Raw genomic sequence first — 16538 nt, 5'->3', positions numbered from 1 at the left:
ATTTATGATAAGAAAGTGTTGCATTTAGAGGGAAAGGTTTACCTGAAGTTATGGCACCCCCTTTCTTGGTGAACTCTTGAGAATGAGTGAGTGAGGAAGCCTGTTGACATATGAAATCATGTAGGTAAATAGGTGAGGAAGCCTGTTGACATATGAAATCATGTAGGTAATTAGGTGCTCTTTTATTTCTGGTCGATCTTCGAAGCATATGAGGACTAATTGATGCATTTGGTGACAATTCGATTTCAGTAAAATTTTGGTGTGTTTCTGGAGAATCTATTTGTTGACTGAGATTTTGTGAGGTTCCAGTTTGTGGTTGATAGCTTAGGTCAATGTTGCTTGGCTGAGCATAAGGAAGATTTTCAGGACTTGGTAGTTCGTAGGTGGGATTTGATGACTCATATTTGGCCTTAGTGGCAGATGCTTTCCAAGGAAAAATATTTTCATAGAATATTACATCTCTTGATATGAACACTTTATTAGTTTCCATGTCCAACATTTTATAGCCTTTGGTCCCAAAGGGATAACCTATGAAAGTGCATTTCCTTGCCCTTGAGTCGAATTTATGCCTATTGTGTGCAAGGGTGCTAGCAAATGCAAGACACCCAAACACCCTCAGGTTTGAATAGTTTGGCCTGGTTTTGAAAAGAAGTTCGAATGGTGTTTTGTTCTCAAGAATGGGACTGGGGGTTCTGTTTATGAGGAAAACAGATGTTAATATGCATTCATTCCAATAGATCATAGGCAATCCACTTTGAAATTTCAAGGCCCTAGCTACATTCAATATGTGTTGGTGCTTCCTTTCAACTACAGCATTCTGCTGGGGAGTTTCAACACATGTGGTTTGGTGAATGATACCCTTTTGCAAGTAAAATTGTTTCAGATTAAACTCCCCTCCATTATCAGTCCTGATGGTTTTGATTTTGGAGTTAAATTGCATTTCTATCAATGTGTAAAAGTTTTGTAAAGTTGTGGAAACATCAGATTTCAATTTCAGTAAATAAACCCAAGTGCATCGGCTATGATCATCAACTATGGTAAGAAAATACTTTGATCCATCATAGGCAATATCAGTACAAGGACCCCATAAATCACAATGAAGCAAATCAAAACATTCTTTGGACCTATGTTGGCTAATTGTGAATGGTAATCTATGCATTTTTGCTAGAGGGCAGATGGGAGATATGAGGTTAAATGAAAAAGATGGAACACACAGAACATCATGAAGCAATAAATTTTCTGTGATTTTAACATTTCCTATGTGAGTGGCCAAGGCTATAGCACCATTAGGTAATGTGACAGGTTGGGAAATTTTTTCTTTAATGGTTGTGAGGAAGGATATTGAGCAGACCATATGGTCTGTGGCTCCTGTGTCCACAATCCAAGGCATGGTGGTAAAATCATCAATGTGAGCAGAAGAACATGTGTAAGTGCAAGAGATTTTGGATACATTTGTGTGTTTTAGAGAAAGAGAATTCAAACCCTGAACATGATTGGCAGAAGGTGAATGAGGCTGATTGATTGATGGCTTAATTAGAGCCATTAACTGGGTGTATTCCTCCTGAGTCAAAACCACTTGATTCTTGTCACTGATTCGCCCCTGTGCAGATCCCATAGGAGGCATATTCTGATCTGTAGAGGTGAAATTCACCTGTGGTTTGTTGTAGAACTTATGGCCTAGTGGATAACCATGAATTTTGAAACAATTACTGATAGTATGGCCAGGCATTTTGCAATGTGTGCATGTTGATTTATCCTTATTGACCTTGAAAAACCTTTCCAACGAGTGCCCTGCCATTTTGCAAAAGGTGCAGTAATATTTCTTTGGTGATCCAGTATTTTTCTTCTCTACCTCTCTCATATCCATTCTTGACACTAGTGCCATTCCTTCAGCAGCAAGAGCATCATTGGAGATTTCCCTTCTCTTTTCTTCTTGCTGAATTAGTGAATATACTTCATTCAATTTTGGGAATGGCTTGATCAGGAGAATCTGAGCCTTAAGACCTTTGTAGGATTCATTAAGTCCCATGAGAAACTTCATTACCCAATCTCGTTCCTGATTACTAACCACTGTTTTTAACCCCCCACAGGTGCAGTTGGGAATAGACTCATAGTTGATCAATTCATCAAGAAGTGTTTTGAGTTTTGAGAAATAAGTGCTTACAGTGTCATGTCCTTGCATGAGTGCTGCAATGCCTTGTTTGATTTCATATATTCTGGGGGCATTTTGTTGAGCAAGACGTTGCTCTATCTCTACCCAAAGCTGGTGTGCTGTCTCCACATAGAGTGTGCTTGCCTTAATGTCCACTGTCATGGTGTTTTGCAGCCAGCTGATAACAATATCGTTACAACGAAGCCAGTATTCCATCAATGGATTTTCTGCATCAGCTGGTGCACAGAGGCTACCATCGATGAACCCAAGCTTGTTTTTGATTCTCAAGGCCCTCTTTATTGACCTTGCCCAGGAATGGTAGTTGTTTGCATCCAGCATTTGTGTCATAAGCAGGGCTCCTGAACTTTCATTTGCCCCAATGAAGTATGGGCTGTTAGGAAGAGAAGGATCATGATGATTTGTATTTGAGTTTGTGTTTGTGCTTTGAGTTGTTGTTTGATTTTGATCAGCATCAGTGTTGATGCCATTGTCACTGTTTTCAGCCATTAAGGCTCTGATACCATAAAGGAAATGGTGATAAAATGAATTGCAAAATGGAGATCAAAAGGAATTTGCTGAAAATATCATTCAATTGCTTTCATTCTCGTGTGTATATTGAGAGAGTAAAAATGACCTATTTATACAACTTTCCTATAACAGAAATATACAGAATTTACTGCACAATAATTTGCACACTAACAACCTAACAAAATTGGAATCAAAATCAGCAGCATCACGTGCACTGGCTGCCCTCATTCTGGTGTATTCCAGATCCTTCTTGGCTCTTCTTGGCTTAAATAATCCAAACTTCAATAACTTGAAAAACCAAACCCCAAACCCCCCCCCCCCCCCACCAAAAAAAAAAGAAAAAAGGGAGGGGAAAAAGAAAGATATGAATATACAATTTTCCGTCTCACAATTGTCTTCCTCAGCTTGTACATGTGTTTGTTTCTCTGCAAAAAGCTGCATGAAAATGCAAACAATAAAACCTTAAACAACCAAGGACTTATCAGACATTTCATAAGCCTTGAATAAGATGGTCAGACAACGAACCTTTTTCCTTAATAGCCGTATACCTGCTTCTTCGGTGGTTTTAGATATACATACACATATATGTACACCTTATATATATATATATATATAGAGAGAGAGAGAGAGAGAGAGAGAGAGAGAGAGAGAGAGAGAGAGAGAGAGAGAGAGAGAGAGAGAGAGAGAGAGAGAGAGAGAGAGAGAGAGAGAGAGAGAGAGAGAGAGAGAGAGAGAGAGAGAGAGAGAGAGAGAGAGAGAGAGAGAGAGATTGTTGGGTTTTACAGAAAAAAAGTCGTCTAGTTCTTGAGAGAGAGTTGAGAAGCTTAAATTAGCTTTATCTTTTGCATTCAATTCTTTCATTTCTATCCTCTCATCAAACTCTACAGCTTCATTATACCCTAACCGACTCCCTCTCTTTCCTATCTGTATATGTATTGATCATTATGGAATTATTTAAATTGGAGAAAAGCGTTTCAGTTCAATTTATAGTATATGGATTTTGCAAGTACTGCACTTGAAAATATTATACCAGAAGAGGAAAGTCAATTTCTTGTTGGAAATCCTGTAATGGCTTCCGATAAAGGCAACAACCACTCTACACAACTAGTCTTGGACAAAAACCATCAGCAGCAAAATCATCAGATGCAGCAGCAGATTAATTATGATCATCAAAGGCAGATTAATCAGATCTCTTTTGGGATGATGCAATCATCTTCTTCATCATCAAGGTTTCTTGAAAACTTCATGTATTTTTCATCACTAATTTCTTTATAAATTTTTTCAAGAAAATGCGTCTTTTGAGTTTTGATTCTTTCTTCTTTAACGATTCTTGGGTACCTACGAGCAGAAGCAAAGACAACCCTGGAGCTTATGATTTAGGAGAATTAGATCAAGCCCTTTTTCTTTATCTTGATGGCCAAGATCAGTCAACAACTGAAGAACAAACACGTAAGCTTAATTTCTAGATATCCCTTGCTGTGTGTGCTCAAATACTTTCATTTCCTCAATTTTTTCTTTTCTTTTTTTTTTTTGTCAAATTTCTTTGAGATTCTCTTGGAGAATTGGTTTTTGGGTCATGGGAAAAAATAAACTTCTAATTGTACTTTATTTGACCTGATCATCTTATCGAAAGGGGAAAATTATTCAGTTTTCAAGAAAATAGGTTTGGGATTCTTGTTTTCTGAACCTTTGGCCCACCAAATGTAACAAACAAAATTTATGATACATGAATTTCTGTGATTGTACTAAGAAAGAGAATTACACATATCTCATCCTTTTCCCACTGCTATTTTTCCATTTTCTGTTGCTTTTAGCAGAGAGCTTCAAATGCATGACCATTCCCAAAACCCTTGTTAACGACCTACACTTTTTCTTCAATTATTATCACGTCTGTAAATAGAAGATGCTCTTCTCTGTACGATGTCGTTTTGTATGCAGTATTAGACAATTTCGTTCATCTAACTTTTACGTTTATGGGTTTTTTTTGAATGCAGAGAATTCCGGGATGAGACCACCTACATTGAACATCTTCCCATCTCAGCCCATGCATGTAGAGCCATCATCACCAACAAAGGTATATATCAAAACCGTTAATAATGTACATTTCTTGTTCTTAGAAGCTTTATTTTTTTTATAAATTAATTATAGCTAATGGATTTGTTAATCTTATATTATAAAATAAATTGGTAGGCAAGTACCGGGTTGCTTTCTCCGTCTACTAATGTTTCCAAGAAATCATCTGGACCGTCCGTGGAGCCTTCTAACCCTAGAAATGATGTTGCTTCTGCTCCTCAATCTACCAAAGCAGTTAAGGAGGACACATACACACACACACACACAAACAAAAACGAAATATTTTAATTGGTATATTAAATTATTTTTTCTTGATTGTGGCAGCGTAAGGGAAATCGCAAAGGTCCTACTTCAAGTTCAGAACAAGATGGACCAAAAACACCAGACCCTAAGGTGATCTCATATTATCTAAATATACACACACAAATATATATACATTTTTACTTATATATATATATATATATATATACACACACACACACACACACACACACACATACATATAATCCATTGACATGCAGATTTTGAGGAGACTTGCTCAGAATAGAGAAGCAGCAAGGAAAAGCAGGCTTAGGAAAAAGGCAAGTATGAGGAAAAATAATCAAGAATTGATCAAATTCATCCAAAAAAGCAAGAATAAATGTTATAATCAGCTTTATATATATTCTTTATAAAATCTTAAGCCTTTTCATCTATGTTAATTACAGGCATATGTTCAGCAGTTAGAGTCGAGTAGAATCAGACTTACTCAATTAGAACAAGAATTACAACGAGCTAGAGGCCAGGTGAAAATAATTTTTTTTTTTTGGTTATGCCAGTTATTTTGTAATGATTTGATAATATAATTATGTTTTGATTTTAGTTTTACTTATAATATTCAATATTTTGTTTTAATAATATATGTGTTTCCATTAGGGTTTTCATTTAGGCGGAAATTCTCTTTTGGGAGGGGATCATAGTATTCCTGCTGCTAACATAAGCTCAGGTACTTATGCAACTTGTATTTTCTGAAACTTTAAACTCGAAAAAAAGGATTAGGTTGACAGGAATTCGAATATTTCTACAAGCTATTTATTTTTAAAGTTTGTTTTTGTCTTTAGATGCTGCTGTTTTCGACATGGAGTATGCAAGATGGTTGGAGGAACATCATCGGCTAATGGTTGCACTTGGGAGTGCAATGCAAGATCACGTTCCCGAAAATGAGCTTCGAATCTATGTAGACAACTGTTTGGCACACTATGATCAAGTTATGAACCTCAAAAGCATGATTGTGAAATCCGACGTTTTTCATCTTGTTTCGGGCACGTGGAAGACTCCGGCCGAACGTTGTTTCTTGTGGATAGGAGGTTTCCGACCATCAGAGCTCATCAAGGTATATACCAAAGCCCCATTTTAAGTCTATAATAAACATCATACATTAAACAGTGAAATCCATGCAAAACCCTCGGTAGAGAGCTTTGGCATGTTTAGCTAAGCTTAAGGGGCTGTTTGGGCCCGATTTTCACCTAAAAAATTGATTTTTTGACCGTTATTTTACTATTTCAGTCGTCATATTTGATTTCTTCTCTACAGGTGGACCCCACTTTTCTCCTAACGGTCAAAAAATCAATTATCAAAATCACTTTCAAACAGGCTCTAAAAATATAAAATGTAAAATGTACTAATAAAAAAAGTAACTTTTAATAACCTCTTAACTAAAAGTAACTTTAAGCTTAGACTAAAATAATGGGTTCATTATTACTTCTTGTTAGCTTAATTTTTAGATTCTTGAAAATGTGTTTAGATGCATGAAGAAAGGGATGATTTTGGTGATATAATATAGAGATATCCTGTCTATGAATTTGTGAGATTTCATGAATAATGTTTATCAAAGAATGGCGAAAATTATTTTGATGTTTTCTAATATAGGGTATTGTTAGGTTTTATTCCGAACTTTGCTATAAAGCCAATGTTTTTTAATACTAATTTAATGGGCTTGCTGTGGGTGCAGAGAGAGTTAGAGAAAGACTCGTACATGACAATTTAATGAAAATTTTGATGATCTTTGTTATTAAAGATGTATATATTATGCTTCTTCAACGGAAGATTGGACGAAGAATCTGACCAACATACGAACACCAAAAATAAAAAAATAATAATAACAATAAAATAAAAATCAATTAATAATCTTGCTTCTTCTTCTTCTTATTTATGTGTCATGCAGATAATTTCAAGTCAAATAGAGCCATTAACAGAGCAACAACTGTTGGGGATATATAGCTTACAGCAATCAACACAGGAGGCTGAAGAAGCCCTCTCTCAAGGGCTCGAAGCTCTAAACCAGTCACTTTCAGAAACAATTACCTCGGATTCATTGAACATCTCATCAGACATGAATAGTTTCATGGGACAAATGGCTTTAGCTATCAGCAAACTCTCTACCTTTGAAGGTTTTGTTAGACAGGTATGTGTCCTTAATTTACTATAGTTATATATATAAAGTTGCACATTCAGTACGTTTTAGAGCGTAATCTTAGATATTTAAATAATAATTAATACGAATGGGGGCGAAAGATTAGTCCTTTGATATATAGAAGAGATAACAAGATAAGTGACACGATTTAGAATGAATTATATTCTAGTAATATTTTTTGACAAAATTTCCTTCTAATTACATATATGATATATGCATATGTAGGTTTAATTTTATTTTATAAAGAAACAATGTCAAATTGTCAAATATGAAAGTTTAAGACTTAAAAAATTATTTAAATTCTATATTTCATCACACTTCTTAGGTGCATTTTGAAATTAATTAATATATTTTTTTTAATTTAAAGGCAAGCTCTCGTACGTAAATGATTTCTATAAATAGTATCAACGAGATTTGGACACGACCCTCACCCATTTTGATGTCATGCTGAATTATTGACCCCAGAGCTTTAAGTTGTCAAAGATAGGTTACAAAGTTGGGTTACAAAATAATATCCACATCAATCATTTCAAAAATAAATTTTAAATTATTTTAAATCAGTGACCTATATTTTGCCAACATACTTGATATCTTCACATTTGTAAAGCTACTTTGTAAGAGTAGCTTTATTCAGGACAAAATTACTCGAATTTTAAATCTTAACTTGGATGCTAAATATATTTATGTTGTTATTATATACTCATATTTTTAATATATAAAAAATTACCTAAATATATGAGAAAGTAAAATTAACATTTATATAAAAAACTCAAGTAACATTTAAAAAAAAAAAAAAAATCTTATGTAAAATCATGTTTGACATAATAAGCAATTTAAAATAAGTTCAACTTAAATTCAAACACAACCAAACAGACTAGCGTGCCTCGTAAATATTCTTTAAAGTCAACATACATGCATAGTGATTATTATTATTATATAATAATTAATTAGAATATAATAAATATTGACTTACAGGCTGATAATCTGAGGCACCAAACGCTTCACCGGCTCCACCAGATTCTGACCACCCGTCAAGCTGCTCGCTGTTTTCTGGCCATTGCCGAGTACTTCCACCGCCTTCGCGCCCTCAGCTCTCTCTGGCTGGCTCGCCCCAGGCCTGAATGACAAAGAAAAAACCCGAATCAAGTGATCTTAATCTTAATTAATTAATCCGCTCTCCTTAAAAATATATTTAGCGGAATTATTTTCGTTTTTACTTTTCTATATTCTGTAATCTGTATAGATAGACAGACAGACAATAATATCTGAATTAAATGATTATAGAAGTAGAATAAGTAACTTTTTTCTGCATTTCTGCTCATTTTTTCTTCATGGGTTCTGAAAATTATGCCGCCATTTCTGACTGAGAAATAGAGAGGAAAAGAAAAATTAATCATTAATCATTGAATAGAAAGGAAGAGGAGAAGGCAGAAAAATTCAGAGTACCATTTTTATTCATTTATTATTATTTTTTTTGGGTGAACAAAATGGCCATCTGGCCTCAATGCAGATGCATGCTTGGTATAGCATTGACGACATTTTCATAAGTAGGACAAATCTCTCGAATCGAATCGAATCGAATCGATCGAACTCGAATCCGAATCAAACTGAATCGAACCGAATCCGACGGTTCTTGTCAAATTAAATACTCGAACGGATATCTGAATTGAGAACCGACGGGTACGATTCGGTTCTCGATTCTACACCAAGAACCGAATATTTCTATTTTTTTTTATATTGAGTAAATCAAATTATTTTAATTTTAATTTTTCTAAAGAAATTAACAAATTAACAATTTCTAAATCCAAATTTTTGGCTCAATAATTTGTTCAATTTCTAATTTTTTTAATTTTTGGCCCTATTACCAATTTTATTGTTTCATTTCTTAGCCCAACAAGATCCAATCCACTAAATAATTCTAAACATCTACACTAAAGTGCATAACGTTGTCTCGACTCTCACACTCACTCTCGCAGCCTCGCTGACATTTCAAAACTTATACAATCGTCGACCGATACTATGACCTCTGATCGAAATTGCGACCTCCGCCGATTGAAACTTTAACCGTAGCGATCATTTGAACAAGGTAGTCTACTAGTTTATGACATTCCAAAATCATTGAATGTAACATTAGTTGTATTTATATAATGTTGTTATAAATGTTAAAAAATTTAATTATAGTATAGAATCGAACCGAACTGAACCGAACCCGAACGGTTCCATAATTATATTTGGACCCGATAGTTCCATTTACTAGATACCCGAAAATTTTGGTTCGGTTCGGTTCTAAAGAGAACCGAACCGAATCGACCCGCGTCCACCCCTATTCATGAGGCTTATATAGTATACAAGTCAAGCTCTTTTGATAAATGTTTGGCATGTTGAAATCGATAAGATTCGACAATATAATTATTAAAAGTTAAAAATAAAAATACCTTTTTTGGTATATCCCTATAACGGGTGGATCCAGACTTTTAGTATTGTGGGATAAAAAATTAAAATATAATTTTTTTTAAAAACAACATAATATTAATGAAAAAATACGTATTTTGATCATTTAAAAACATTACTATAAAATCAATTTTGCTACTTGTATAATTTTATTTATCAATTCGTTGACAAATGCTGAGCCGACAATGAGTAAATTAAATTGCGTGTAGAACGTAAATAAATTGAAATAAAATCCAAGTTTAATCTAAGAATTAAATGAAATTCAAATTTAAAGCAAATGTAATTCGAAAGTAATTCAAGTTACATTTAATCGGTAACAATCATAAAACTTTTGACATCATATTCCATATAAATTTCCTAATAAAATGCTATAAATTATATTGAAAAATTTCTTGTGCAAAAATAATAGTCACTTATGAAATAATTGAATTTTTTAAAAAGAAAAGACGAGTTAGGACTCATTTCTTGGGACGTACGTTTGACGTATATTTAACTATTTTCGATGTTTGTTTGTAACATTCAATATGACAACGATGTAGCTTTCGAAATGGACTTCTACATGACATAGATGATTTGTGGTTTTGGATAACATAAGATTGCCAACAAATTTTGAAAGTTAGCATATTATCCAAATTCTCGAAATATTAGTTTCAAACGGCCTATTTTGACATGTCGTAACTTTTACTATGGTAGACCATTTCGAACGCCTTAGTTGAGCAAAAAACTAAGTCATAAACACTTCGAAATGATATTAAAAATGTAATATTTCGATTTCATTTGATATTCCGTAACGAGTGCATCAAAGTAGATTGTAAAGGAAAAAAACAAAGACAAAAAATTTGTGTGACCCCACATGGCCCCATGTTGGTCCGCCCATGTCTATAACATGTTTTATCGAACTTAAAAGTTGTTGAAATGTGATTTGCTCGATAGCACGTCTCTAGATGAAGATCTATGACCTATGACCAATTTGAAAGATGAACGCCAATTAAGACGAACTTCGAGATGAAATTACTGCTAAACCTGTCAAAATCAACGCATAATTTAACTAATGAAACCCACCCCACCACCAAAATCTATGAAATTGTCAACGGTCTTGTTGATAATTTTTCCATATTAGGTGTACAAAATACATTTTAGATAATCAAACAATAATTTATGATATGAAAATATTGGAATAAATAATGTGGAAAGAAAATAAAAATTTAGAAAATATTGAAAATGCAGTTGGGAGTTGGTACACTCGATTCAACGAAAATTGGTTTCACTTTTTTGTTTCTTTCTTCTTTTACAACCACCTTTTTTCTTTCTTACACGTACACAAACAGAGAGGGATCCAGGAAATGAATTTACTGCATCTGGTCTTGGCACCTTGGTTTTTATATTGGGTTCGAGTCGTTTTTGAATATAGAGTTGTGTAGCTCGACTTGTGACACGTGGTTATATGTTAAAAAGACAGTTTTGATTCTAGAGAGCAATTCATTATTGACTATGCCAATATTGATATACCCCGAGGAGTTTATCCCGAGAACTCAATATATGCCCCACCTCATTTCTCTTCTATGGTCCTCGGGGTCACCCTAAGTCCTCGAGGTATCGTAGTCCTCGAGGTATCTCGAGGACACATTTACATTCTCTCAATGTCCTCGGGACTAGTCCTCGAGACATACACCACCAACATGCCTCCTAAGACTTGGGTACCTAACTAACAAACCTAAACACCCAAGGATTCTACATCAACTCTGACACCACTTGTCAAACAATTCCATTACAAGTAGGACACTCTTTATAATAGAAATTCCCTTGGATAAAAACATCCAACCAACACAATCCTACTAGGAGTACACTACCTACTCCTATAAAAGCAGAACCTTGGGCCATTATTCAGGTACGTTTTACATTGTTCTTCAGCACATAGCCTCACGCATATATTTCCCTTTCTGACTTAAGCATCGGAGGGGCGACGAGAACACACCTCGTTACCTTTGTTTCAGGTATCGGAAGATCACATTCGTGCTCCACATCCGTCATCAAGCTCGGGAAATCTACAGGTACGACTTTTGGTAGCATCATTGGCGCCGTCTGTGGGAAGCGCTACCAAAAGCCATGGTAAACACACGATCAGGCTGCTCCAAACCAACTCCCTCCTGAGGATATCCCTGTTCCTCAAGAGGAATCATCAGAAGTGTCGGAGCCCCAGCCGGCAGTCGTCACTACTGGAGCCTTTGAAGAGCTCAGACAACAGGTCGCCGCACTGACTCAGCTGCTAAGTCAAAGAAATTCGCATCCGTCACTCACACCGGCACCCCAGGGGGGTTTTATGGCTGATGCTCGAGCTCGAGCACATGTCCCTGACAACGGCGGAGCAGGGGCCTCGGGTATACCACATGTGACCTCGGCTTCGAGATCAGTGACCATGGAGTCCGGGGAACTCGCTAGGATTATTCAAGAAGGAATTACGGCGGGCCTACTTCAGGGCAACAAAGAGACGACAAGATTCAGTCCCAACACTCCATTTACTCCCGAGATATTAACATTCCCCTTGCCTGACAGATTTAAGTATCCTAGGATCAAAGAATATGATGGGACCACCGATCCAATCAATCATCTGAACATATACACGGACGTCATGAATCTGCAGGTTGCACCAGATCAGGTGATGTGCAAGGCCTTCCCTCAAACTTTGACGAATGCTGCTAGGGATTGGTTCTCAACCTTAGAGTCCAACTCCATAGCCTCATTCTCGGATTTGGCGGACAAGTTCTCCGCTTTCTTCGCAAGCAGCAAACGTATCAGGAAGACAGCGGCTTCCCTCATGCAACTTAGACAAGGACAAAATGAGACCCTACGTGACTTCATGACCAAGTTCAACAAAGAAAGACTTCAGATTCCCGACCTACACATAACTGCAGCAGTTTCTGCCCTCACATATGCCATAAAGTGCGAGGCTTTCAAGATGTCTTTATCCAAAACTCCACCAAAGACAGTCACCGAGCTTCTTACCCGAGCCGAGAAGTACATAAACATGGAGGAAACACTAAACCCGAGAAAAGTTGGACCATCCCATGACAGGGCCGAGCATAAAAGACAGCATGACCCGAACCCCCGTGAAGAACAACATCGGAAAAAACAGAGACAGGAGGTTCCCCCGACGCCGTTCACGCGTTTAAATACGTCAAAGACCAATATATTAATGGAGATCAAGGATATGAAGGAACTGAAATGGCCTGTCAGAATGAGGTCACCATCCGAATCCAGGGACATGAACAAGTACTGTGAGTTCCATCGGGATCATGGGCATACCACGGAGAACTGTAAGGCCTTACAACGGGAGATTGAAGCCTTTATTAAAAGAGGACTCCTGAGCTCCTACGTCGATAACGACAAACACCCGAGGAATGATTGTGGCAGGGAAAAAGACTCTGAGGCAAAAAGGGATGGTCAACCCACTACTGGAACCATCAATATCATCGTTGGAGGTATTGCCTCGGGAGGAGACTCCAACAGTGGAAGAAAACAATATGCCCGACGATATGCCTTGGCCTCTGGGATGCCTCATGGAAAGCTAGAGGATATCACTTTTGGGACCGGAGACTTAGAAGGCGTATCACTCCCACATGATGACGCCTTGGTAATCTCAGCGATTTTGGCCAATTTTGAAGTAAAGAGGATCTTGGTCGACAACGGGAGTGCGGCCAATATACTGTCACAAGAAGCTTTTGCCGAAATGGGAATCTCATCTCAGCAGCTCAAAGCGGTTAAAACTCCTCTCCAGGGGTTTGGGGGAGGAGTCATCACTCCAGAGGGTGTCGTCGAGCTCCCTCTAACTTTGGGTTCTGGCCAGAAACAGGTTACAGAGATGACATCTTTCCAAGTGGTACGTGTCTCAATGGCCTATAACGCTATTCTGGGAAGACCACTCCTGAACAAGATTAAAGTCATTGTGTCTACCTTCCACCTTGCCATGAAGTTTCCAACAAGTAATGGCGTTGGGGTTGTCCGTGGAGACCAGACAGCTGCCAGACAATGCTATGTTGCCAACGTTCGGGAAATAAATAACGACGTCATGCAAATCTCGAGGATTGATCCCAAGGATGGGCAGCAAGTCAGACTTGCCCCTGTCGAAGAGTTGATGGAAATTGAGCTCGAGCATGATAAGAAGGTGACTATTGGTCGGGATCTTGACGTCACCCTAAAAACAGAACTTGTTGGTTGCTTGTCTCGCAACATTGACGTTTTTGCCTGGAAGGTTGAGGATATGTCAGGGATAGACCCTAAAATTGCAGTCCATCGGCTTAACATCAGCCTAGGGGCCAGACCAGTAAAGCAGAGGAAAAGGCAGTTTGCCCCAGAACGACGGGAGGTCATTCGCGAAGAGATTAACAAACTCGTCAGCGCTCAATTCATTCGGGAGGTCCAATATCCCGATTGGCTTGCCAATGTTGTTTTAGTAAAGAAGGCCAATGGTAAGTGGAGGGTCTGCATTGACTTCACAGATCTTAACAAAGCATGTCCAAAGGATAGTTATCCCCTACCACGGATTGACAACTTGGTGGATAGCACGTCCGGACATAAGTTGTACAGCTTCTTGGATGCATTTTCTGGTTATCATCAAATCCTCATGGCCGAAGAAGATCAAGAAAAGACATCATTCATGGCCGATTCCGCCATATACTGTTATAAGGTCATGCCTTTCGGTTTGAAGAATGCAGGGGCAACATACCAAAGACTCATCAACAAAGTCTTTGCTAACTTGATTGGAAGGAACGTGGAGGCGTACGTTGATGACATGGTGGTCAAGAGCAAACAGGTGGACCAGCATATTTCAGATCTTGAAGAAGTTTTCGACACCTTGCGAAAGTACGGAATGAAGTTGAACCCCGCGAAATGTGCATTCGGCGTGGCCTCGGGCAAGTTCTTGGGCTTTATGATCACTCATCGGGGGATAGAGGCCAACCCTGACAAAGTACAAGCCTTGGCGTCTATGGAATCACCAAGGAACAAGAAAGAGGTACAGAGGTTGACTGGTAGGATAGCAGCCTTGAACAGGTTCATGTCCCGAGCATCGGACAGGTGCTATCCCTTCTTCAAAGTCCTCAGAGGAAACGAAGGCTTTGATTGGAGTGAAGACTGTGAGAAAGCTTTCCAGGAGCTCAAGCAGACATTGGTATCTCCCCCAATTCTCACTAGGCCTGAGCCTGGTGACACCTTATTTCTGTACTTGGCCGTATCTCAAAACGCTGTCAGCGGGGTCTTGGTGAAAGAGGTTAACAAAGTCCAACAGCCTATCTACTATGTAAGCAAGGTCCTACTGGACGCGGAAACCAGGTATACTTTGGCAGAACAACTTGCCCTTGCCTTGGTTATAGCAGCAAGGAAACTCCGGCAGTATTTTCAGTCTCACCCTATTGTGGTGCTCACTAATCAACCACTTAGGCATATACTTCAGAAGCCGGACGTATCACGAAGACTGATGAAATGGGCAATTGAGGTCGGAGAATTTGACATAGAATTCAAACCACGCCCATCTATCAAAGCCCAAGCTCTGGCCGACTTCATTGCAGAACTAACCCCCAGGCCTCGGGGGCCAGGTGATAGCTCGAGCATGAGCACTAATTTGGACACTTGGCAAATATTTGTGGATGGAGCATCGAACTCCTCGGGCTCGAGCACAGGGGTCATCATTACCAGCCCTGACAAACAAACAGAGATCCAATGCGCTCTCAGGTTCGAGTTTGAAGCAACCAACAACGAGGCCGAGTATGAGGCCGTCGTTATTGCTCTTGAGCTAGCCCTTTGCCTAGAGCTCGAGTTCGTAAAGATATTCAGCGATTCACAGCTAGTGGTCGGACAGATTGAAGGATCATTTGAAAGGAAGGATGAGAAAGTGAGTTTGTACTGTTTGAAGGTTCAGGATCTTCAACGAAAATTCAAGAGCTGTGAAATTACAAAAATTGCTCGAAAAGACAACGGAAAAGCCGACGCATTATCCAGGCTTGTGTTCATGGGGGTAGACGGCCTTGACAGAACGGTTCACATTAAAATCATCACAGAATCCAGTATCAGTCAAATCCTTGACATCATGGACATTAACAACGAACCATCCTGGATGGACCCGATCATAGAATTCATCACAAGCGGAAGTCTACCAAGCGATGCCAGGTTGGCCAGAAGCATCAGAGCCCGAGCTCCTAGGTACTGCATGATCAGCGGTGTTCTCTTTCGCAGAAGTATTACTCTTCCATACCTAAGGTGCCTCAGGCCATCAGAATCATCCCAGGCCCTTGCTGAAGTTCATGAAGGTGTGTGCGGGAATCATCAAGGAGCCAGGGCCTTGGCCTTTAAACTTGTACGATATGGATACTACTAGCCAACTATGAAAAAAGATGCCTCAGAATATGTTAAAAGATGTGATAGGTGCCAGAGGTTTGGTAATGTTATCCACTCACCGGTCGAAGATCTCACCAACATTAACTGTTCGGCCCCGTTTGAACAATGGAGAGTTGACATCCTCGGCCCCTTTCCTGTGGCAAGAGGCCAATTAAAGTTTGTTGCTCTAGCAGTAGAGTATTTCACAAAATGGGTAGAGGCCGAACCCCTCGCCACAATATCGGAGCCCAAGCTAAGAACCTTCACCTGGAGGTCTATCATTTGCAGGTTTGGGATACCAAAGGTCCTCATCACCGACAATGGCAGGCAATTTGACAACCAACAGTTTAGAAACTTTTGCTCAAACCTTAGGATTGATCACCGTCTGACATCGGTTTCGCATCCTCAGAGCAATGGCCTGGCCGAGGTAACAAATCGAATCATATTGCAGGACCTCCAAACAAGAATAACCGATGCAAGGGGTTCTTGGTCCGACGAGCTGCCTTCTATACT

At 38.5% G+C, this 16538-nt stretch overlaps 1 protein-coding gene across 2 annotated transcripts; it reads left to right on the top strand.

Moving 5' to 3' along the window:
- Positions 1–3443: 3443 nt before the first annotated feature.
- LOC111365928 (bZIP transcription factor TGA10-like) lies at positions 3444–8526 on the top strand. 2 transcript variants are annotated; one of them, XM_022986491.1, is made up of 11 exons: positions 3444–3909; positions 4029–4129; positions 4675–4754; positions 4871–4987; positions 5078–5146; positions 5275–5334; positions 5461–5538; positions 5669–5738; positions 5854–6125; positions 6957–7196; positions 8181–8526. In XM_022986491.1, exons 1-11 carry the CDS (start codon positions 3674–3676, stop codon positions 8328–8330), a joined length of 1473 nt encoding a protein of 490 aa, XP_022842259.1. In that variant the 5' UTR covers positions 3444–3673; the 3' UTR covers positions 8331–8526. The 2 variants fall into 2 exon arrangements, with proteins under 2 accessions (XP_022842259.1, XP_022842258.1); XM_022986490.1 differs by having other exon boundaries at positions 3444–3927.
- Positions 8527–16538: the final 8012 nt, after the last annotated feature.

The sequence above is a fragment of the Olea europaea genome, chromosome 17 (genome assembly GCF_002742605.1).
Source record: "Olea europaea var. sylvestris chromosome 17, O_europaea_v1, whole genome shotgun sequence".
NCBI classification, from domain to species: domain Eukaryota; kingdom Viridiplantae; phylum Streptophyta; class Magnoliopsida; order Lamiales; family Oleaceae; genus Olea; species Olea europaea.
Note: the sequence above shows the minus strand (reverse complement) of the source record. Positions and strands in the feature narration are given on the sequence as shown.

What these genes read in the sequence shown, in the direction of transcription:
- LOC111365928 (XM_022986490.1), top strand. Translation starts at nt 3,674, where the DNA reads ATGGATTTTGCAAGTACTGCACTTGAAAATATTATACCAGAAGAGGAA. An exon ending in AAAGCAGGCTTAGGAAAAAG is followed by an intron (nt 5,335 to 5,460) that starts GCAAGTATGAGG and finishes TGTTAATTACAG; the next exon opens with GCATATGTTCAGCAGTTAGA. An exon ending in TTGAAGGTTTTGTTAGACAG is followed by an intron (nt 7,197 to 8,180) that starts GTATGTGTCCTT and finishes ATTGACTTACAG; the next exon opens with GCTGATAATCTGAGGCACCA.